General features: G+C 30.4%; 1 protein-coding gene across 5 annotated transcripts in view; it reads left to right on the top strand.

Annotated features, from left to right (window-relative positions):
* LOC139500028 (kinesin-like protein KIF20B) overlaps window positions 1-23,321 on the top strand; it is a 55,031-nt gene extending 31,710 nt beyond the window's left edge. For 2 of the 5 annotated variants that reach the window (XM_071288724.1, XM_071288726.1), the window contains 14 exons: window positions 640-4,140; window positions 4,693-4,845; window positions 5,419-5,626; window positions 6,891-7,016; window positions 8,104-8,645; window positions 9,360-9,464; window positions 10,070-10,174; window positions 11,179-11,310; window positions 11,857-12,018; window positions 12,461-12,619; window positions 13,138-13,161; window positions 19,699-19,855; window positions 21,009-21,196; window positions 21,666-23,321. In XM_071288724.1, coding sequence (XP_071144825.1) covers window positions 640-4,140; window positions 4,693-4,845; window positions 5,419-5,626; window positions 6,891-7,016; window positions 8,104-8,645; window positions 9,360-9,464; window positions 10,070-10,174; window positions 11,179-11,310; window positions 11,857-12,018; window positions 12,461-12,619; window positions 13,138-13,161; window positions 19,699-19,855; window positions 21,009-21,196; window positions 21,666-21,728 — 5,625 coding nt within the window. In that variant the 3' untranslated portion in view covers window positions 21,729-23,321. The remainder of the gene's footprint in view (window positions 1-639; window positions 4,141-4,692; window positions 4,846-5,418; window positions 5,627-6,890; window positions 7,017-8,103; window positions 8,646-9,359; window positions 9,465-10,069; window positions 10,175-11,178; window positions 11,311-11,856; window positions 12,019-12,460; window positions 12,620-13,137; window positions 13,162-19,698; window positions 19,856-21,008; window positions 21,197-21,665) is intronic. The other 3 variants (XM_071288727.1, XM_071288725.1, XM_071288728.1) reach the window with 3 other exon arrangements.
* Window positions 23,322-23,488: the final 167 nt, after the last annotated feature.

Below are 23,488 nucleotides of genomic sequence, written 5' to 3' on the forward strand. Positions count from 1 at the left end.
GATTGCCAATGAGACAACTCTCCACCTGAGACCAAATGACATAGATGTTAACAAATTTAGGTCACTGTAAGGCCTTCAACAAATACTGCATAGTCAGCTATAAAATATAATATATAAATACATAGATAATCTTAGTGACTGATGATCACCATTTTGCTTACATGAACATTTATTTGATTGAATACTTGAAATAGAAAAAAAAAAATGAATCAATATGCGATTGACAATTGGAATTAAAAGTAAATTGTCAGAAATTTTTCTGTAGGTGGGATGGATTTGTATATCATAATCATGTTATCAAGCTTCTCTCTTCTACAAATTGACTAGCTGTACTGTAGAACTGTATTGGAAATTTGGGCAAGGTGTTAAGATGAAATCATGAAAAATCCACTCCTGTCAAATTTACCCACTTCTCTAAAAAAAGAACAGAAACGGGGACAATAAAAATGCACAAAAGATAAAACGTACATACAATTTTCGCCATAGAAATTGCAAAATTTTATATCCAGGAAAATAAACAATATAACAAGTAGTTCAGTTACATCAACCTAAATTGAGAATAGAAATATTAAAAATCTAGGTATTAAAAATGATTGTAACAAATAAGAATTATATGTAATGAAAATGATAATTTTACAGATTCACCAATTAAAAGCAGAACGTAAGCTGATGAGTCCTATGAAGAACTCACCTTCAAAGAAATGTAAGGAGGTTCTATCTCCATCTCAATGTCTGAGAGAAACAGAATCTCCAAGAAAAACCAGAATAGACTCTCCTGTAAGGAGACTGAGAAGTAATGCCAATAATTGTGGAAGTGAAGAGAGAAACCACCACTTCAAGGAAAATCTTTCTCGTCAAATCAAAGACTTGCAGGCTGAATTCATGAAGAATTCCTCCGTAACGGCTGAGTTAGAATCGGCATTGCACATAGCTAGACTTACATCAGAAGACCTTGAATCTCGTCTAGAAGCTGAACAAAAACATAAACAAGAAGCTGTTACTAAATTGGAGGAATTAACAACTAAAATGAGAGAGTTGGAAGATACGAAATCTCAGCTAGAAAAGGAAGTTGAAGAAAGGAAGAAATCAGATGATCAAGTGGAGAAATTAAAATTAGAATTAAAAGAACTTGATGACATTCACAATTCCTTTAAAGAATTGCAGGATAATTTTGGAGAACTTGAGAAAAAGATGGCCACAAAAGTAGAGGAAAATTTAACAGCTACAAATAAAGTGGAAACACTTGAGAGTGAAGTTGATAAATTTGAAAAGGAGAAAGTAACTGCAGACGGTCAAATAGAATCTCTTCAAAAAGATATTGAGCGACTAGAGAGAGAGAAAAATGAGGCATATAGTAAAATACAGGATCTTCAAGACAATACTGACAGACTTGAGAGAGAGAAAGATGAATGTGTACAGAGTATTACCTTGTTACAACAGAGTGTTTCATGTTTGACTGTCTTAGAAGATAAAGTGAACAAGTTGGAACAGGATGTTCTCGATGCTTATGCTGTAAATAAAGACTTAGAAGAAACCAAAACAAAACTGGAATTGAATCTTGAACATGGTAGACTGGAAATAAAGGAAAAATCAGAAAGAACAAATTCAATAGAAAAATATGTCCAACAGTTGAAAGAGGAACTTTCTGGAAAAGGTATTGAGATTACAAATTTGACAGAAAAACTTGAAGAGATGGAAACAGTAAATTTCGGCCTCAGAGAAATGGTTAACCAAACAACCAATCAAATTCAAGAGAAGGATACTGAAATCAAAGAAATTGTTGTTGAGAGTCTGCAATCATCTGACAGTCCGTCGTCTGATTCACTGACAAATATTCGTAAAAAGATGAGGGACTTGAAACAAGAGTGTGAAAAGATCAAAACAGAGAGTGAAAATAAGTCACAAGAGATTGAACACCTTAAGAAAGAACTAGAAAAATCTAAAAATTCAAACTTGGAAAATGGAAATGAAATGAAGAAATTGGTTGAAAACTGTAAAGATTTAGAGTTCCAGTTGGAAGAGAAATCAATCGAAATTACAGACATGATAGAATGTAAGGTTGCCATTGAAACCAAGGTCAATGAATTAGAATGCAAGGTCACTGAAGTTGAATGTTTGTCAAAGGAGAAAACAACTCAGTTGATGGAATTGAATGATGAACTTAATAAAATAAAAGTTGCCAAAGAAATGTTGGAAGCTGACGTACGTGATTTGGAAGAGGAGAGAGAGGAGCTGCAAGCACACATTGAAACAAGGTCAAGTCTACAAAAGGATAATGAGACATTAGAAAAAGATATTATAGAGGAACAAAGGACAATAGAAGATTTGTCTGAAGTTCTACAGAAAAAACAAAAGGAAAATGGGGAATATGTCCAAAAACTGGAGGATCAAATTACTGAGCTTAAAAATGGTGTGTTGAGCAAAGAAGAGAACCATAAACAGAAGGTCACTTTACTTGATCAGGAAATATCACAGCTCAAGATTGAGTTGGAAGAAAAGTGTAATAGAATTGAGGAATTAAGCAGAGAAATTGATAATAAATCAGAATCTGTTTGTGAAAAAGATAAAAGATTTGTGGAACTTCAAACACAACTGAACAAAAATTTGAACTTGACTAACCAGCTGCAATCAGAGCAAAAAGTAATAAATCAAAGGGTTGAGAATGCTCAAATAGAAAGTGAAACATTGATCAGCCAAATCAATGATATAAGAAATGAAAAGGAAAGTCTGGAAAAAGATCATGAAGAATTAGGTGCAACATGTTCTGAACTTGAAAACATGACAGTAGATTTAAAGGACAGAAATGAAGCATGTTTGGCAGAAAATAACTCACTAAGACAACAAATTGAATGTGTTAATCAAGAAAAGCAAACTTTACAAATTGATTTAAATCAACTTAAAATGAAGTGTAATGAACTCGAAAGTTGTAGTTCTCAGTCTGAGACAAGTGATAATGAACACAGTTCTCGCAATGTGGCCAAGTTACAAATTGCTGAGCTCAAGTCTGCACTTCACATGCACAAGACACTGCATGAAAATGCAAAATCTGAGGTCTTAGAGAGTGAGGAAAGAATAGCAGAGCTTGAAAAGGAAATAGAATATTTAAAGAGTGAAATTATAAGTGTGAAAGATGAGGTTGATGTTGACAATGTTAAAGATGAGGATAAAGAAAATTTTACACATGAAAAAGAACACAAAAGTTTCTTAAATAAATTAAAATCAGACTTGGAAAGCAAAAATGTTGAAATAGAAAATCTGGAGAAACAAGTGGACAGTTTACAACAGGAAAATTTGGAAAAAAATGAATCATGTGACAAACTTAAGTATGAATTAGAAGTTAAAAATGTTGAACTTCAAAAATTACAAGAAGACTTGGATAGTCTAAAACAGGACAAAAGCAAGACGGAAAAGTCATTGAAAGAGATGGATTGTTTGTCAAAAACATGTAAACAGCATGAGAGTTTGATTCAGGAACAGGACCTGAAAATAAAAAGCTTTGAAAAATGTGATAACGAAAAGCAGGCATTAGTGGAAGAAGTAGAGCTAATACAATCTAAATGTGAAAAACTTGAAAAAGAAAAAAGTAAACTTAAAACTGAGATTGATGGATGTAAGTTTCAAATGGAAGTGTCTGACAGAGAAATAAAAAACCTCAACCAGGCCATTTCTCAGCAACAAAAACTCATCTGTCAGCAGGCAGAAAAAATTAAAGAAATAGTTCAATGTGATGGGTCAGTCACAATTTCACATGAATTAGACACATTAAAATCTGACTTGAAGAGCAAGTCTGAGAAATTAGAACATCATAAAGATAAGTTAACTAAAGTGGAAAGTGATTTAGTCAGAATAAGTAATGAACTTAACAACAAAGAACAAATCATAGAGAACTTAAAGGAAAATCTGAATCAGTTCAGAGAAAATGAGTGCTTGAGTCCTACAAGTCAAAGTCACTGTGCTAGAAAGCTAAGGAAAGAAAAAATTGAAGTAGAAAACCAATTAATAGAAGCTAAGTTTAAGATTAAACAGTTAGAGAATGAAGTACATAATGGAGTAATGTCATCACCCAGACGCATGGTACATACTGAATCAATACAGAGGGCATCAGTAACTAGTCCTACAGTTCACAGAGAATTGAACAGGGTAGGTGTTTTTTTTTCAATATATATATGATAATAATGGTTGTTACAAAATACCGCCTTTTGGCTCCTGAAAACATTTGTAATAACTAAAAAGATATTTTGGTTATAGAAAATATGTGGAGGTTATGGGTTCACACCCAGACTGGTTCAAACCAAAGAATACAATTGGTATTTGCTGCTTCTTATGTTCAGCAGACATTAATCATCATCATGGTAAAGTATAAATTATAGTGTACCTATTGAATACTGATTTTCAATACTGGTATATCTGCTTCTTTTATTTGTCATGATGTTAAAATACTTTTATTTTCCTACATGAAAAAGAAAATGTGGTATGAGCACTCTCCACAAGAGACTAAATGACACAGAAGTTAACAATTATATGTCACTGTACAGCCTTAAACCATGAACAAAGCCCATACTGCATATTTCATCTCTGTTATTCTAAGAAATAGAAAGTTTTAATTCTGTCTTAATTTTGAGGACGTACTTGTACATCTTCCTCAACATTTTACTCTAAATTAGAAAAGAATGCTTTTCTTTGTTTTTCTAGAGCCAGGAAAGGGAGCAGAACTTAAGAAGCCAATTACAACAAGCCAGTCAGACTGTTAAACAACAAAATGAAAAGATCAGTGAACTGGAAAAACAGATCCTAGAAACCAGTACAAAACTTAGAGCTGCTGAAGATTCACTAAAACAAAGACAGGTAGGTTGATTGTTATACCAATAATTGGCCCCAGCACAACATGTTGTGGAGGACATAGAAATACAGAGCATCTGTCTGGTATTGTAAGCCCTATCATGTGTACAATTCTTGCCAGATTTTGATCCAACTTATATCAGAGGTTTATGTCCTGGACTAGTTGAAAGTCAGCACCAATAAGCTAATTTTTTTAAAGATTTACACACATTTGAAATATTTATTTTATGGAAAATTGCATTGCAGGCGCTATCGTCGGTACAATAGACATCTTGATTTCAATGCATTTCCTTCAAATACTTGGGTTTTAGTGAATATTAGAGCTCCATAATTTTATTAACATTGATCAGCTGAGGATTCACTGATGGAAAGACAGTAATGTAGACTCCATACCAGTAACAAACATTTACACCAGATTTTGCTCAGTCATACTTAATTAACATGCCCATCTCCAAATATATATGTAATGCTTGCCACTGGACATTAAACACCAATTAATCCATCAATCAAATGACATTGTTACCATACATTAGGTTAAACAAAAAACAATACGAATTAATTAAATAATTATTGTTTTAGTCTTTGTATGGAGTTCCACAAGACAGTTTTGTCCAGGAAGATATGAAGAGATTACGAGAGGAACATGCTAAAAGATGGGAGATCATTCAGAACTTGGAGAAAGATTTACAGAAGAAAGAAAGCAAGCTTCAAAGTAAAAGTCAAGTGGTCAAAGATTTGAAACAAACGATGGAAATGGAGAGGGATAAGTTTGAAGCTGCTCTCAGAGGTAATGACATTGGTTTATGGAATGTTTACATGTACATGCATATTATCGATAAAAAAATATGATAAAATTTTAAAATGGTGTTCTTTTGAACTTTAGTTTTTTTTATTAGAAATAGCTGTATATCAGTAATATTTACTTTTTTTTACAATGACACAACCTTTTTGTAGTAATTAATTGTTGATGAATTATTTATTAAGTACTTTTCATTCAGTGTTACTATGAATAGATATTGAAAGGTATCTCTAAATTTTGAAACAATGGAAATAACTTATGTATTTAAAGATCATATCTTTGTAGGACTTTTGATTGCAGTAATATAACCTTTTTGTACTGAGGTGGCATAAAGCAAACATCAATCAGTCAAACTTTTCAAGGCAGATAACTCTTTCTTCCTCCACCAACACAAACTGACCAACGCTAGATTGCACAATAATGTTGAAAATGAAATTACACCAATCAATCAATATGGATTAATATTATGTGGGAGAAAAGTAGTAGAATCTATTTCTATAATGGTATAACAGAAAATGATGAGATATAGAAATAGAAAATTAGTTACTGTGGATGAATTTATTTTCATGGGTATCAATTTTAGTGGATTGCTAAAAACTGCATATTCGTGGATATTTGATGTCATAATTTTACCAATCTATGTATACACAGCCTTTTGAAAATACGTTATTTGTTGAACATTTGAATTGGTGGTTCATCTGTACCAATGAATATTGGGCCATTCCAGTTAATTTCTGACAGGTGGGGATGGATGGGGAGATTTTTGTTTATACGTATCAGAAAAAAACATCATGAAAAACTACCTATCAGATATAAAAAATTAAGACCTATCAGATTAAGAGTTCCTGTTCATGTTGGGTGGATGGGCTTTCATGGAAAAAAATGACCTATCAGAATTTTTTACTGCAAGGATTGTACCCATCAGAATTTTAAAAACAATACCAGATAATGCATGATACGAAACTGTCTACATTTCAAAGCACCCATCAGATGTGACATAGGCATTTTTGTAACCCCTAAGATGTAATCATTTTTAATTATTTACTGCTGCCAAGACCCTCAGAAGTTTTATGCATATAAGTGTACCTGTCAGATGAAAAAAAAAAAAAATTTCACCCCTAAGATGTATAAATTTTACACCCCTCAGAAAGGACCATCCACCCCCCTTTAGCAGATATTAACTGGAATGGCCCATTGTATCCAATGAATAATAATGATAAAATGATCTTTAATGTATGTTATTTGTCCCTAGATGCCAATGCTAATGAGGCTGTGATTGAAGAATTAAAGAATGCCATAGCTTTACAGGAAGAAACAATGGAGGAACAAGACAGATACATACAACAGAAGGAAGAAACTATCAACAAGTTACAACAGGGTAAACAATAAATAGATATAAAGGGACATTAACTAAGAAGTCAACAAATTATTAAAATATGATATACTTTTTGTTTCACATTTATGTAAGTGGAATTTTGAAATGACAATTCCATATTAGAAGTCACACATTTATGCAAGAGGAATTTTGAAATGATATTTCCATATTAGAAGTCGATTCGATTAAACTTTTGACAAAGTAGCTTTAAAAAACATAGCTGACGTATTATTGGTTTGCAACTCGTTTAAATCCATATACATTTGAACTTCAATTTGACCCTTAATTGGGAAAGGGTTATAATACCCATATATGCTATACATTTTAGTTATTAAAAAGAAAAGAAATGTCAACATCAAAAACTCAACATTGGCAGAATAAGTTTGAACATGATTTGAGCACAAAAGTCAAGTTTCATAACTAAAAAATTATAGTTCACCAACAAAATGCATCATTTAAATTTTGGTTTATGCAAGTATCAAAGCATTAACAGAAAGATTTATATGTACATTAAACAGTCAGACAAAAATAAATATTTTAAAACCATTGGAGATGCTTTATAGCTGTTCAATTCTTTGTCACTGGCAATCATTTTATGGACAATGATGAGCAATGACAAGGATTAGTCACAACAAACATTTCAGCATGGAACTGTGGATTCATTTATTTTCGTCAGTACCAATTTTCATACATTAAGGAAAACTTTCATGTTCGTTGTATATCTAATTTCGTGGTTTTGCCAAATTGTGCATAAAGCCTATAGAACATTTATTATTTGTTAAACAATTACTTTGGGGGTTCACCTGTATAACCAAATCCATGATAATTGGAATACAATGAATAATAAAGAATCCACAGTATTCTTATTGTTTAAAATATTTTCTTCTACATAAACTGTTGCATAATTTAATTTGTATTAGGGGAGGTGAGAAACTTTAACCCTTTGACTCCCCTGAATATACTTTTCAAAAGATTTCTTCTGGAAAATACTAGCACATACTTAACTTTCATTTTAAGTACAACAAGCAAGCAGCACTGACCAAGGTATACAATTCATAAAGAGCCCTATAAACAAACATGTCTTTTTCAGATGTTGAAAAGTATACAGATAAATATCATCAGCTGTTGACCACCAGTGGGGACTCAGGAAAAGAAATGAGAGAAATGACAAGAGAGAATGTTAGACAGTCTGCAGAGGTTGATCAGTTCAAGAAAAACATGGAGGAAATGAATAGTAAACTGCAAAAACTGCAGGAGGAAAAATTAGAATTATTGAACAAATTCAATGAAAAGTGTAAAGAACTGAGTGAACTTCAAACAATACTTAAAGAAAAGAGGGAGGAGTGTGATAAACTTCAATCTTCAACAAAGGGAGATAATGGGGAAGATCTTGATAAGATAGTGGAAGAACTGAAGCGTAACAATCAGAAATTAAAGGATGATAAATTGTTACTTTCTGCTGTCATAAAGGAAAATAATGATGAACTTAAAGAAATGGAAAAGTTAGTATCAGAAAAACGAAAAGAGTGTGAAGAACTCAAATCACAGAATAATACTGAGAAGTTAGAAACAGTGGAGTCAAAAAATAAAGAGCAAGAACATATCATTACAGAACTGAAAAATAAGATCAAGGTATGTACTCTTGATGACAAGTGGGAGCTTAAAATTACCTCTAAGAATAAGTAGAAAGGTTATGAATACATACTAATAAGACATCTATAAAGAAAAAAATAAAGGTATGTATTCTGAACAAAAGCTGGCAGAGGACAAAAAATGACACGGACATCAACACAGTCCCAAACAATTACATGTGTCCAAGTAGGATTCATAGTTACACAACACATTAGGAAATTTTATACAAGTACAATGGTCAATGTTTGTACATTTTTGAGATTTCCATTGTTCCAAACAATTTTCTCCTTTACACATTTGACAGCAGAAATAGGGAAAATAGTCTATGCAAACAACGCAGAACACTATATCTTTTATAATTTTTTGAAAAGTGAATTAAAGTTTTTAGGGCAAGTCTATAGATGCAAATATATTTTTTTTTGGCTTCACAATATTTTCTTAGTAGTCAACACCATATTATCATGATTATAGAAATCATATAATAAACTGATTTTTTTTTTATTTGTGTACTGTATAACAAAGAATAAAGAGAAAATATAGCATAATTGTGACAATTCTCTGTTACTCTGGGGAATCCAATTGATGTAAGAACACAAAGTTAGTAGTTCCTTTCTATCAAATTATTAAAGGGGTTGAAAATTGATTTAGATAACAGGCACTCTAAAACAATAGTTTTTATCTGTTTCAAAGACAATATTCTTGACCCCATTGCAGGATAAAGACCACAGTCTGAGAGATTCACACAAAGAAGTTAGAAGTATGAATGAGGAACTGTCTAAAGTTAGACATGAATTAGATGTGTTGAAATCAGAATTAAAGGTAAGAATAATGTCTTCTGAAACTGTTATTTAATCTATATCTGTATTTTCAAATACCTCTTAAAATTAGATTTTTTTTAAATGTTGACTACAATATTTTGTATGCAATTACATAAAGCATTTATAGTGAAACTCATTTCCTTAAAGATAATTAAACCACTCCCAAACCCCAACAGTTATGGTGTATTTACTTTGCATTCTTGTTCAATCCTGTGAAATAAAATCAGAGAAGCATGACATAGTAATCTACATATCAGTAGCTTACAGTTATGTTAAGTCTTTTGTTTCAGTCTTTTTAGACATCAATAAATTCATCAAATCTTTTTTTTTTGCAGTTAATATTTATTAACAGTCCAATATATGAGTTTTCGATACATCTATCTTCAAATCTAAATGGAATTAGTGAAACATTGGGAAAAAACTTCATCATTTATCAAAGAACAATATCTAGACCAAATTTCAGTATTTTACGCAGTTAACATTAACATATACATGATTGAGGTTTAATTTCTAAACATCAATAACTATGTTTAACCCTCATTGGATATTAAGAGAATTGGACACAGGATTCCACAAATTTGTATTCATTATCTTTTATTATTCCAGGAAAAAAGTAATGCCATTACAGAATTTGGTAAACAGGTGCAACATAAAAATCAGGAGATTATCAGACTGCAGAGATCAATAGAAGATAAATCTACCGAACTTAATGTAAGGTTAAATTAGGGTTCTATTACTTATTATATGTGTTCTTAGTGTCTAGTGAAGTTTTTTGAGTGAAGATAATTATAGATTATCGTTCATCATTTTAAGGAGATTGATTTTCTTGCTTGAGCCAGTACAGCGAAAGGGAGAAAAGCAATCGAGTTGAGATGACCAATGATAATCTGTTTATTGCTATTTTACCTATGACGACGTTGTTAATTTCATGACAACAGGCACGTGAGTTCATAGTTACTAGGGATCATTTTCATATCATTCGACTCTAGTGAGAAAGAAAATCGTCAGTCAGCAAGATCAAAGGAAAATTTCGTAAAATAGCGATAATATACAATTATGGCCTGTAGAAAGGTTGAATATCCAAAATTGTCAACACAAGAAATGATTTTTTAGAGTTGACAATTTTGGATAGTCATGGCTTTTAAGGGCCATAATTGTTTTAATATACCGAACTAACTGTGAAATGGTCTTTTGAACCATTAAAAAAACACTTACTTTTCTGTAGAGTAACTAAACAGGTTAACATTTTATAATAAATTGTGTGTCTTAAAATTTCAATTATATACAACAAAGGTAAAATCTTTTTGTAAAATATTGATGGGCATGAAAAGGACGATCTATACTTGATATCATCTGATCTAAATCCATGTTCAAAGCCTTGTGTCCTCTTCTCTCTTTCTTCCTTTTAAAATGAACATTGCTATTTTGTTTCCTTACGTTAGTAAGGGGGGGGAACTGACTGGACTGACTGACCTAAGAGCGGGCCCACTCCAGTCATGCTTCAGTGATATCCTCTATTATCAACCAAATTGTTCCAACAAAAGGGGGGTCCTGGATCCGCCTATGACGATGCATTGAAAAAAATCAAAATGTTGATACATGTATAACCAAATGAGTAATTACCCATCATGTATAGGAAATGTCTCAAATAGCCTCTTTTGTGATAGGTGTAATTTATAATTAGGAAAATATTAATATATTTTGTTTACTTGTAGAATTGGAAACTAGAACGTGATAAGTTAGTTGATGGTCTTGAAGGAATAATGAAGAAACAACAGAAAGAAATACACGATCTGAAAAAACAAAAATCTGAGTTAGAAGATAAACAGACGTCCAGACACAGACATGTAGGTCATTAATTGTATATGATGATGTATTAATAGGAAATAAACATGTTTTCTATATATTAATATAAAGGGTTGTGGTAGAATTATTTGATATTACTAAAGTGACTTCTGGAACAGTAGAAAATATGAAAGAGCCATAGACTTGAAGTGCTTTATTAACTGTTCTTTACCAGGTTTTCACCTGAAAATAGGACATACAGTCAAGTGTAACACTAAATGATCCCTTCACCTTGCAGTCAGGGCATAAAAAATCACTGCAGCATACTTTCCTGTTTAATACTTTCCAGTATTAAATGAGACACTTTAAAAAATTATATGATAATAATTCATGGTTATGATGTCAGCTTATAAACATGGTTGATTCTACCTCAAATATAATAATAATTTAAATAGGATTTTGTAGTTTCTGCTTTAATATAATAATCACCATATGAAACGAAAAAATAAATTCTCATAGTATTTGTGGAAGGAGATCCTGTAACATTTTATTTCATATGGCAAAATTAAAAACTGTCTTTGAATGATAATAGAATTTATATTGTTCAGAGATCCACTACACAGCATGAGAAATTGATCATTGTACCCGATTCTACCGAGGACATTGTTATCAAAGAAGAAATACCAGATGTTTTCCAGTCTCCACCCAGGAGAGCTCCAAGTAGGCGGGGCCGCAAAAGAAAATCACCAACCTTAGAAACGCCAGACATGGTAAGAGTCTTAGATGTTATCTTTCCATTGTTAAATAAGTATAAAATCATTTTTATACCCCTACTTTTTTACCCCAACTTTAAAAAAAAAAAGTTAGGTTATACTGTTTGACCTCTGTTTGTCCGTCTGTCCATTCCATCTTTCTCATGAACTACATTACAAGGATTTATGAAATTAGATTTAAGGGTTGGTATTATTCAGCTATACTGTATGATGCGTTTTTAGATACATCACTCAAAAACGTATTTGTTACCCTATACTTTTAGCGAGATGGGGGTGTCATAAGTGAGCAGTAGCTCAAATTTGATCTCCCAACATTTTCATTACTACCTGTATTTGCCTGCCTAATATTTCTTTGTACTTTGATGTCAAACATTTTCGTTAGTTCTTGTCCAACATTTTACATACCCCTACTTGATAATCTTTTCCATATTGTTTTCAGCTATCGTCTGCGAAGAAAGAGGTAACTGATGACAATATGACATTTGTATCAGAGGACGGAGACATCTCACATCATATAGAGATAGATGCTACCCCAGCCATTGCTGCTAAAACCCTCAGGAAAAGTAGAAAGAAGAGGTCTTCTGTTGATTTGTTAAGGGTAAGTTTTTTGTGAAGAGAAGATTTATTATGTTAAGGTGGTGTTTTAGCAAAAAGTACTAGTCTAGAGAAGGTAGAAAAAGAGCATATAAGTTGTCTCATTGGCAGAGTAATAAAACAATCAGATTGCAAGAATCATACTTCATTAGAAATTTAAAAAAAAGACTCATCTTAGAGAAAGTGAAATATAAAGAAATTCATCTGATAAAAGTGTATTTTATATCTGACTTAGTAGACGCATTCAATGTAGAAAGAACCAGTATGACAATTCTGTTTTATGATAAAATCTGAAATTTAGAAGTCCAGGTTTCACTAAAGGCTCAAAAGATAATCATTTAGGTCAAGTAAAAATTATTTGAAACTGATAACACTAAGTTTAATGATTATATTGCAAAGAATTCAATATTCTGATATTAGAGTGCATCTGGGAGGTTTTTCGGTTAAAATGTTTTAAAAACTACATGCAAAACTTAGTCTAATTCTCTTGATTTTAATCAAACTTGTTTTCAAACATTTTAGGCTGTTAGATCGCTTCACAAAAAGGTGAATTAATATGTTTGTTAACTGGTTTATTTTATCTTTTTTTTTTTTTTTTAAACTATTAAATTTATCTTATTTTGTTTGGTTGATTGTGTTATGTTTGTTTTGCCAGGTTTCTTTTAAAATTTCTTTGATTTGTTTTAATAGGCCTTCATAGGCTTCTCAAAAGTAAGTGACTTTTTGTTGTGTGACAACACAGGAATGTAGAACTGCAAAGGGAATAGTGGGTCATTGCATAAAAGTATGGAGAGGTTAGAAGGCAATTTTATCTTTTAAAGTAAACTAAATCTAATGCCTTCTAATTCTTCAATCTATTGTCAAACTATCACAAGAATAGTCTGTGTTACAGTCTGGAAATATAATGGGGGTGGAAAATAGTATAATCAGAAAGCATTTAAGAAAGATTTGCACGATTTTAGCTTAATGAAGTGGATTGTCTTTCCTTTTGTTTTCAACAAATTAAGAGCACAATTAAAAAGCTATTTAGTTTAATTTCACTTGTTAAAGGTTAATCAAATTGATCTTTATAATGTGTACATATAACAGTCAGGGGCATTACTTAAACAAGTAATTTTTTTTAGTTACTTATATAGGTAATTTTTGTTTAAAAAAATTATGAAATTACTCAATAGAGTTATTTTAAATTTCAATAGAAGCATGGACTAAATGTAGTTTTCATGAATTTTGACAGCATTTTATATCATAAAATAAAAATTTTTATTAGATTTAAGAGGAGTATAGAGATAAAGGCTTACTTTAAAAATAATGACAAAAATATTACTTGAATAAGTTATTTTATACATCTTTCAAAGAATTAGTAATTACACTTATTTAAGGAACATATGTAATTCTTTTGGGTTACAAATTATAAATAACTTCAAGTCTTAATCAATTCACAAGTTTCTGTCTATTTATATCTGTCTACCTTCAAGATTTTTGAGGAAAATGATATTTTAAAAGTCCCAAGGGACCAATCTTTGACCCAAAAGAGTCGATATGAAAGATAAGTGCGTCAGAAAGGCAATTAGTGTTTCAGAAAGATTAGATTTTATATTTCATGGGAAAAATAACAAGATGACCGTGAAAATTTGTTAAAGCTAGTAAAATCTGTTTAGTTGGACACCTTTAAAAATAATATTTACAAAAGTTACTTATAGAAGTTATATTTAAAATAGCCTCGTTTTCAACATTACTTGTATAGGTAATTTTAAATGTTACTTGTTTAAGTAATGCCCCTGACTGTATAATATAAATACAAAAAAATAGCAGTTTTGAACTTTACATGACATTTCACTTAAAACTTCAAAGTTATCTCCCTTTGATTATTTTATTTTATTTACATTTAACTGAACTTATATAATCAGTATTTATAGTGAGTTGCTTATAGGTGTTACTGTAAAACTTTACCTATAGCCCAACCTGTTTTTAAAATTGACAATACAATAGGGACATTTAAATTGACCAGTTGGTATTGTTAGATTTAAATCTACCTTGATGCTACCTGTAAAAAAATTTATTCACCTAACCCAAAGTTTCAGCATGCTTTTTTCCTGAACTTTTTCTTACCTAGGATTATTCTATTGAGAGATTTTTTATTTTACTATCATTCAAAATATTAGGAGTTATCAAGCCAAACAAGAATGACTATATCATATATGTTACTTTCTTGCAGTTTATTTAAAATTGCATGGCCTAAAATGCACTACATTTCATCTTAATGTTTGCATAGCCACTACTAACGGTGTTTAATACCCTAAATAATCCAGTCGTAATATTTCACTCACTATTTGAAACATCAAAATCATATTTGAATAAACAATTTCATTTATTCTTTTACACTGATATTTGACATCTCATCCAGAATTCCAAAGTTTTTAAATAATTCCCAATTTTATTCATTTTTCACTACTTCACTAGATTTTTTTCTAAATCCATAGTATAAATTCTGATTAACTTTCCATGATACACATCCTAATTTAACAGGTGCAGAATCTATACATAATTCAGAATCTTGTAAATTTTTTTTATCATTTCCATTACTATATTCCAAATAGTTATCCTCACTTTACAAATATTTTGTAATATTTTATTTATATTTTTACTATATATCACTTTTCTATATCCACAGTAAACATTTTATTTCATTTCCTATTATAAATTTCCAAATCAAACAATATTTGATCCAGAATTTTATAATGACTATTTCCAATTTCACATTCACTTAAAACATTTCCCCACGTTAGGAATATTTTAGAATATTTTACTTTCATTTTTCACTTTATCACTAGATTAGACTATATCCACTGCATTAATTCAACATTTTATTTCATTTCCAAGATCCCATTTAAATGGTAAATCATCTTAAAGGGAAACTTCGCAAAAAAATGAAAATTTTATATTATGTTTATTTGATATAAATAATCATATATTCATTAAAATTATTGTTCAATTCTTCTAGATAAGTGATTTAAATAAAAATTAAAATCCCACTATCACTTCTCGACTTATCGCCATTTTGACGGCATCTCCGATACAAATTGTCACGTGATTAGTATATTTGAATAAAATATCTGAATACCACAAAGCGAAAAAACAAGCATGGCATATCGTATATTCAGTATCAAAATGACTTGTCAAGCGTACGGATGTTCAACTCGGAGTTCACATAGCATAAGCTTACACACTTTCCAAGATCCTGCAAAAAAAGAAAGAGTTGTACCAGACGTAGATGATTAACCTTAACATAACACCAACTAACTCACAACAAGTTCAAGAAAGTGTGTGCAGACCATTTTGAAGCATCTTGTTTCGATGGAAATTTGATAGTAATTATGATTTTTTTCTCATGAATGTTTTTATTGCTATTTCGTTCCAAGCCTGGTTGAAAGGAAATTGTCAGATTAATATAGTTCAGTATTTCTGCATTCATGCATTAGTAACAGATTTTGTTGTTTACAAGTAGAAGTTTAGTACACGGATAAAAAGTCACAGACAAAAAAAATGTTGAATATATACAGGAAAAACATCTTCAAATATTATATTATTTATTACATTTATTACATTTTCAGTTTATGAACTTGTTTACAAGCCTTAAAAATAAAAAGATATTTGATTTCAATCATGCAATATTATATTTCTAGGGACAATGAAGCCATTTAAGGTACCTAGCCACTTTGGCATTTTGATTTTATAACAATTATTTGATGTCATTGATATTTATTTAATAAATTCTGTTTAAAACTTGCTTTAAAAATAATATTTCAAGAACAAACCAAAAAAGAATTAATTAATTTACGTTTTCTCGTTTAAAGAAAAATAAACTCGAAACTGAATTACGACGTTTTGTTCTGTGTCATTCTGTCGTAAATTCACAAGTTCAATGAAGTAAATTTTTTTTTAGGTGCAAAAAAACTTATGTATACATAAAAAATTACGTAAAACATTTAAAGGGTCGTTTGTCTAAAATGATAATGGTTTAAAATAAGACTTTATTTATTTACATGTAGTATAATTATAGATGACCCAGGTGTGCACAGGTAAAAGTGCCATCGAAAATGCTGTCAGGTGTATTATACATCCTGTTAACAATGTATGTCCCTAACCTGATTGAAATACACAAAGCGGTCCAAACATGAAATTAAGAGTTTAAAATTTATATCTACAGGCTGATTAATTCTGACATGTGCAAAGACAGAAATAATAAGACCGTAAATTATTAATTTTGACCTCTGTTTCAAAATTCATGTGTAGAAGATTATCTAGTACTGTACCATGTAAAATGATTTTTTTTTTCAAATTTCAATTTTACTTTTCGGGGGCGGATCCAGCCATATTAAAAAAGGGGGGTTCCAACTATATGTCCCACTTCAAATGCATTGATCGGCCAAAAGAAAACAGGGGTTCCAACACCCGGAACCACTCCCCCTAAATCCGCCGATGCTTTTGTACACAATAGCTTACATAATGTTTTGTCAGCTTGTTTTATTTGCTTAGCAAATGTTTAATTTACGTTATGCGGTCTTGAGTTGTGATGAATAATTTAAGAAAGAAAAAACATACTGCATCATTTTACAACATTGTTTGGAGTAAATCCTAGAGAATTTAACCGAGAGATTACGGATGACTATCTTTCATACTTTCTTGTCCTATTTCCGATATGAGCGGGCGCATTTACGAAATATTTTTCCTATTAGAAAATTTGCGTTTACTTGTATGTAACTGACGATAAGCAATAAGCCTGCTTTGTCTGTTAGTAAGTACGTCTGGAGCTCTCCCTCCCTTTCAGTAAGACAAAGTTGGCCTTTAAATTTTCTGTAAACATTTTTGATATTTTCGTTCAAATAGCTGAAGAATTAGTACGTGGTTAGAATTAAATTATTTTGATAAGGACATTACTTCCTGAATATTAAAAAAAAAAAAAAAAAAAAAAGAAGATCGCTTTGAACGACCTACTTATATAAACTGCAATTGGTAATTACTATCTATTTCAAAAATTCAAGGTCACCGATTCTTATTTAGAATTTTTACATCATTATTCATAATTTTATTCAATTAAATTAATTCAGTATTTCTTTTTTTTAACAAAAAATATTCAGCGTCAATAATATATTTAATTAAACTGAGCTCATGGAAAATATTAAGATTCATCATTCATACGAAATGTTGTTCACACCTAGAAAAGTGAACCGTGACGGCTTAAATTCACTGAGTAAAGATCAAAAGATACAAAATGATAATCTTTTAATTAACTTGAATTTAACCACGCATTCAACAGGTAGTCACTATGTGTCAAAGTACAATACACATTGTATTTGCGGGGCCGTATTTGCACACTACAAATGTACTAGCAGCACATATTTACTAGCCTGATGTAAAAGGTAAAAAGTACAAACATGCATTTTTAAAACACTACCAGTTATACATGTTAGTTCAAAATATCCGTCGGGAAAAAAAATCATAAAAAAATATTTTATATGATTTACTTGTATCACTATAATCATTTCAGAAAATATTAAAATATAAATCGTACATTCTACTTTCAAGCTTAATTATTAGTTGGTTAATAGCTACACCAAACGTCGTCTATGCGCTTTAAATAGCGTTATAAGATGTTTAACGATTAAGATTTAAAATGATATTATTTCCACTCCCGGCATGCTTAAAGACTTAAACTACGTCACATAAGTCAGGAATTTCGAAGAAATAAAATTAATAATTCTTAATTTTTTCCTTTATTGATGTTCATATCCAGATAAAACTTGGTGAATATGTTTTTTATTGTATTATGGACATAATTAGCTGATAAGTAAAAATTCGCGAATTATCCCTTTAAGTTTGTAATAGATCCTAAATTAATAATGAATGTTTTTAAAATCACATTTAAAGCCACAGAAACATGTTGGATGAACTCACACTATATCTCCTACTTGAATTCCAGTTTTGAAATTTTTTAATCTTTAACATAACTAAATCCCATCGTATGAAAATTTTATGCACAAAAGTCCCACTAATATTATAATAGATTTCAAAGAAAAAACACAGCAAGGTATACTCCAAACTTATTTTCGAATTTTACATGTACAACATCATATGTAAGCCCCACAAAACAGTTTGAAGAATTATTTCCTCCTTGATGTCCTTCATGACAATAAAATCTTGAAAAAAACACATCACATTTTAAGAAGCAAAATTGCTATAAAAAATCTAAGAAGTGAATTCAAATAAAATAAATCCAATATTGTATGCCCAATGACACCAAAAGATTTCAAACATTGCAAATAATAATCCAAAATGAGAATCTTGAAGGGACATGTGAAGAAATGAACAACATATCCATCTGAAAATATAAACTGTAAACACCTGAACAGCTATTTCTTGTTTCACTGGCAGCTGTACAATACTATATATAAGGGTTAGAATTTTAAAGAAGCATTTACTGTGTAAAAACAGTTTAATTTTCAAACATAGTAATACATATTTAATTTAATCTTTTACTGATTTAGAATTTTAGGTAAAAAATAGATAAATTATATATATCAGGGATTTAAAACAATGAAAACCAAAACTATTTTCTTCCCTATCAATTTTTTAATAGAATAATCCTAGGTAAGAAAAAGTTCAGGAAAAAAGCATGCTGAAACTTTGGGTTAGGTGAATAAAAATTTTTACAGGTAGCATCAAGGTAGATTTAAATCTAACAATACCAACTGGTCAATTTAAATGTCCCTATTGTATTGTCAATTTTAAAAACAGGTTGAGCTATAGGTAAAGTTTTACAGTAACACCTATAAGCAACTCACTGTAATACAGTAAATGGAAACATATCAGGAGATTTATCCTAATATATGATTTCATCAATTTTATATATTGAAATATAAATACAATGACTTACCCTTATTATATCAGTACTTTTAATCAAAGAGCCATTTAGATGTCTTATTATTACCACCACTTTACTAGAGTAACTCTGTTAACTGTTTTTTTTATCATTTTGAAATTGATGTTGAGTAATGGCTGAAATTGTTCAATTTTATCCTTCAGGAAGAAAAATGTGATAAAGAGAATAAGAAGTCAACGCGAGGAAGAAAACAGAGAGCTTCTAAAACGTCCAGTGATACACCGGAGACCAATGGAAAAGGACTAAGTAGGATTGGTTCTATTATGTCTGCCATTAAAGAATCTCCAATAACTAGAACTGGTAAATACTATCAGTGAAGGGAGATCTTGGGTACACATCGGTCAGACAACAAACTAGCATAGGAGACTGTTTCCAAAATAAGAAACAAACAAACAATTCAAATCAACATCGCAATAGGGGACTAAAAAACAACCAAAGGCCACCCATGGGTCTTCAACACAACAAGATAATCCTGCTCCCAATTTTTGTGGTAACTTACATAATTGTAACTATTTAATTTTGTGGTTTTGGCAAAGTCTGCATACATTCCTGTAGAAAATTTGTAATTACATCAACATTTAAATTTTGTTGTTTTCCTGTACCCACAAAATCCATGAAAAATTGGTATCCTACCAATATTAATGAATCCACAGTAAACAAAACTGTTCAAAACACACTGTTATAATTGAATAATAATTTATTTTTAACAAAGATAAAGTCAAGTTTACAAATTTTGACACACTTTGGGGAAAAGATATCAGTAACAAGAAAGGATAACTGAATATTAACATCAATCTATTTTACCATATTGTCCATTTGACTTCTATATATTTGCAGAAAATAATTCTTAAAAATTCATTTTTATAAATTAATAATTTTTTCCTCGATGTATGTTAATATATGATATATACAAACTCTGACTATTCATTTCATAATTTTTGGTCAATAATTAAAAAAGTTTCCCATTAGGTCTCTATGTTAATTTTATTTTTTGAAGTGTTGATTACCTGATGGAGTAAGTATAAGTAGTGTAACGGCCTTCTAAACAAAACAAAAACAACATATGTATCATATATTAACATCCATCAAGGAATAAAATATAAATTAATACAAAAGAATTTTTAATAATTATTTTCTGCAAATACATAAAAGTCAAATGGACAATACTAAGAAACACTTTTAAAAAAAAACCAAAAAACACCCTAAAACAGTAGAAATGGTTATAACATGAAATAGAAACTCATTCCTGAAGTGTACGCAGGTTTAACTGTATCTTATAAGAGACTGATTTATTATTTGATGAAAACTGTTCTTTGCCTTTACTCTTTCTAATCAAAATTTTAAACATCATAGATAGTTTCACATCTTAAATTCATTTTGTATATGATTGGAAAATTGTAAAGGTATGCTTTGATGTTATGTATATTTAAAAAAATCATTTCTTCACATACAGCTAAGAAGTTATTGGAAGACATAACAGAGACTTCAACACCAAACAAAGAAGGTGATATTACTGTAGAAGTAGAGGATCATGGGACACAAATGTCACCTGCCATGGCTAACAAACGATCCAGGAGAAAACATACCTTGTACAAAGAGTCTCTACAGATATCGGAACCTCTGGATTGTGGAAGTTTTGTGGTAAGATTTTTTTAGTAGTATAGCAAAAATTTGATGTAGTGTCCATTGCTTGTTGCAGTCAACAACAATAATATTCATTGTTTAAGATACTTTCAATGTAAAAGATCTAAGCTCTGATATTAGAACAACTCATTTACTTTACACTGAAATGAATATAAATTCTGGCAACCTTTTGAATTCCTGCTTTTAAGATCACCAGATATGTCAAATTTAACTAGAAGGAAAGAGAATTTACCTGAGACAAAAAGACATACATCATTGGTATTCTTTGAATACACAATAAATGATTTAAACCTGTTGTAATAGCCCATGTTTCAAATAAATGTATCCATCTAAGACATCTTCAATAACGTGTTAAGAAACTCATTATTTACAGTATTGTTATAAAGCAAATGATGTTAGATGTATCTGTCTTACAGCAATGTTTATGAATATAAACTTGATTTTACTATTTTTACTGTATTTTAAGGGTCAATCTCCAGATGATGTACATACAACTGTACAGAGGAAGTTACGTGGCAGAAAGAAGTAAAGATGTTCTTGACAATGCGATAACAATCATGTCATTGATTTAATGGACTAAATATGCCTTCAGTTTTTAGTGGTGATATCATCAGACATACATGTGCTTTCATTTTATAGTTCATAAATGTACTTTAGAGACTGTTTCACCCTGGTTTATTTGTATGTAACTGAATTATATAGTTTATACATTAAGACACTTACTTTCACTGTAAGTCATGCATGTACTTTGAGTTATGACATGTACTTATACTGGGATATACATGTACTTTCGATTTGGTTCATACATGTAGTTTCACTTTGTAACTCTTTTTTTGGTCACATCTAAAATAAGAATTAATTAAGTTTGTTTGACAATCTAGATACTGATGTCTCAGTCTAGTTTACAAGTTACAAACCCCACAAAAGATTTAAAATTGTTTTATATTATGAACATTTCATACAATTGATCGTATTTGTTTGATAGAGAGGAGGGTTCAATGAAAACTTAGATTTCATTACAACTTTACATAAAGGATTTATTTTAAAAATTGTATACAGAGCATTCTTTACAAGAAGAGGATGTCTTGGGAGTTTACATTTATATCAGCAGAGAGTTGATCTGGATTTATTGTATTTTTGTATTTATATCTTAGAAAAATATTTTTTGGTGCTATGCATATGGTGTTTATCATTATTATTTTTTTTAATATAATGGAGCCCATTATAGTGGCTTTGGTTTGTTGTTTGGAATGTCAAATTGAGATGCTTGAATGAACACAAGCGGAAAAAATAGTGGGTTTGTCCATTCTATAGTTTTTTTTAGTTTTTTGTTTTTCAAATATAATTGTCACGAGGGCAATTTTATTGACTTGGCATTATGTTTTGAAAATTATGCCTATGTCTAAATGTTTTGTTAAATCATACACTTATGTGAAGCATTTTAATCAACATTAGAAGTTTTCAGATACAAACTTCTGGTCACTTACAATTTTAATTTTATACCAGAAGTGTGCTGAAAATGAGTTTACTGTGTGATTATGAATTCCATTATTCATACATGTATGGCTACCACAGTTTTTAACACTCAGGGGCAGTTAATTGTTAATTGTTTTCTGATACCTGAAGTGATGTTTATATTATATCTCCATAACATGTAATACACTGCCCTATGATACAGTTCTTTGCATGCATCATTTACATATTGAGGATTCTGTAATTTGATAAATAGGAAATTAATGGATACAGGGTGAATTTATAGGCACATCTATCTCATGATAATTTCTATGAGTGCGATTATTTTTTTTAGATGAACATGAATATTTTTTTTAAAATTTTATTCATCTTTTCCATATGACCATATGTGTCTTTTTTTATGTATAAATGAAGATTTGTATAAACTCCTCACTTTGTGGCTATACTCCTACAGTTCTAATACTTTCTTTTTTACACTTCCCCTATAAATTTACCTTTCTTTATACATTGTGTACAGTGACTATCCTCTACTCATCAATCTCTTCTTATTCATATGTATAATATACAGTATTAATGTATGTAACTAGACCATGAATATGTATGTAAAATATAGCTAATAATAAACAATCTGGCAGGTTGTCATACCATACATTTTGTTCTGTTCTATGCTGGATTTTGCAATCCAACATGTCCACTAATATCAATCAGACATCTTTACCTGCTGTGTTGATACCAGCTATTATAAGGGCACCTGTTTAATGATAGGAAGGCCTTGAGTAATCAGCTTACCTGTCTGTGTACTGCTGTCCATCACAA

This window comes from Mytilus edulis, chromosome 13 (genome assembly GCF_963676685.1).
Source record: "Mytilus edulis chromosome 13, xbMytEdul2.2, whole genome shotgun sequence".
Taxonomy (NCBI): Eukaryota; Metazoa; Mollusca; class Bivalvia; order Mytilida; family Mytilidae; genus Mytilus; species Mytilus edulis.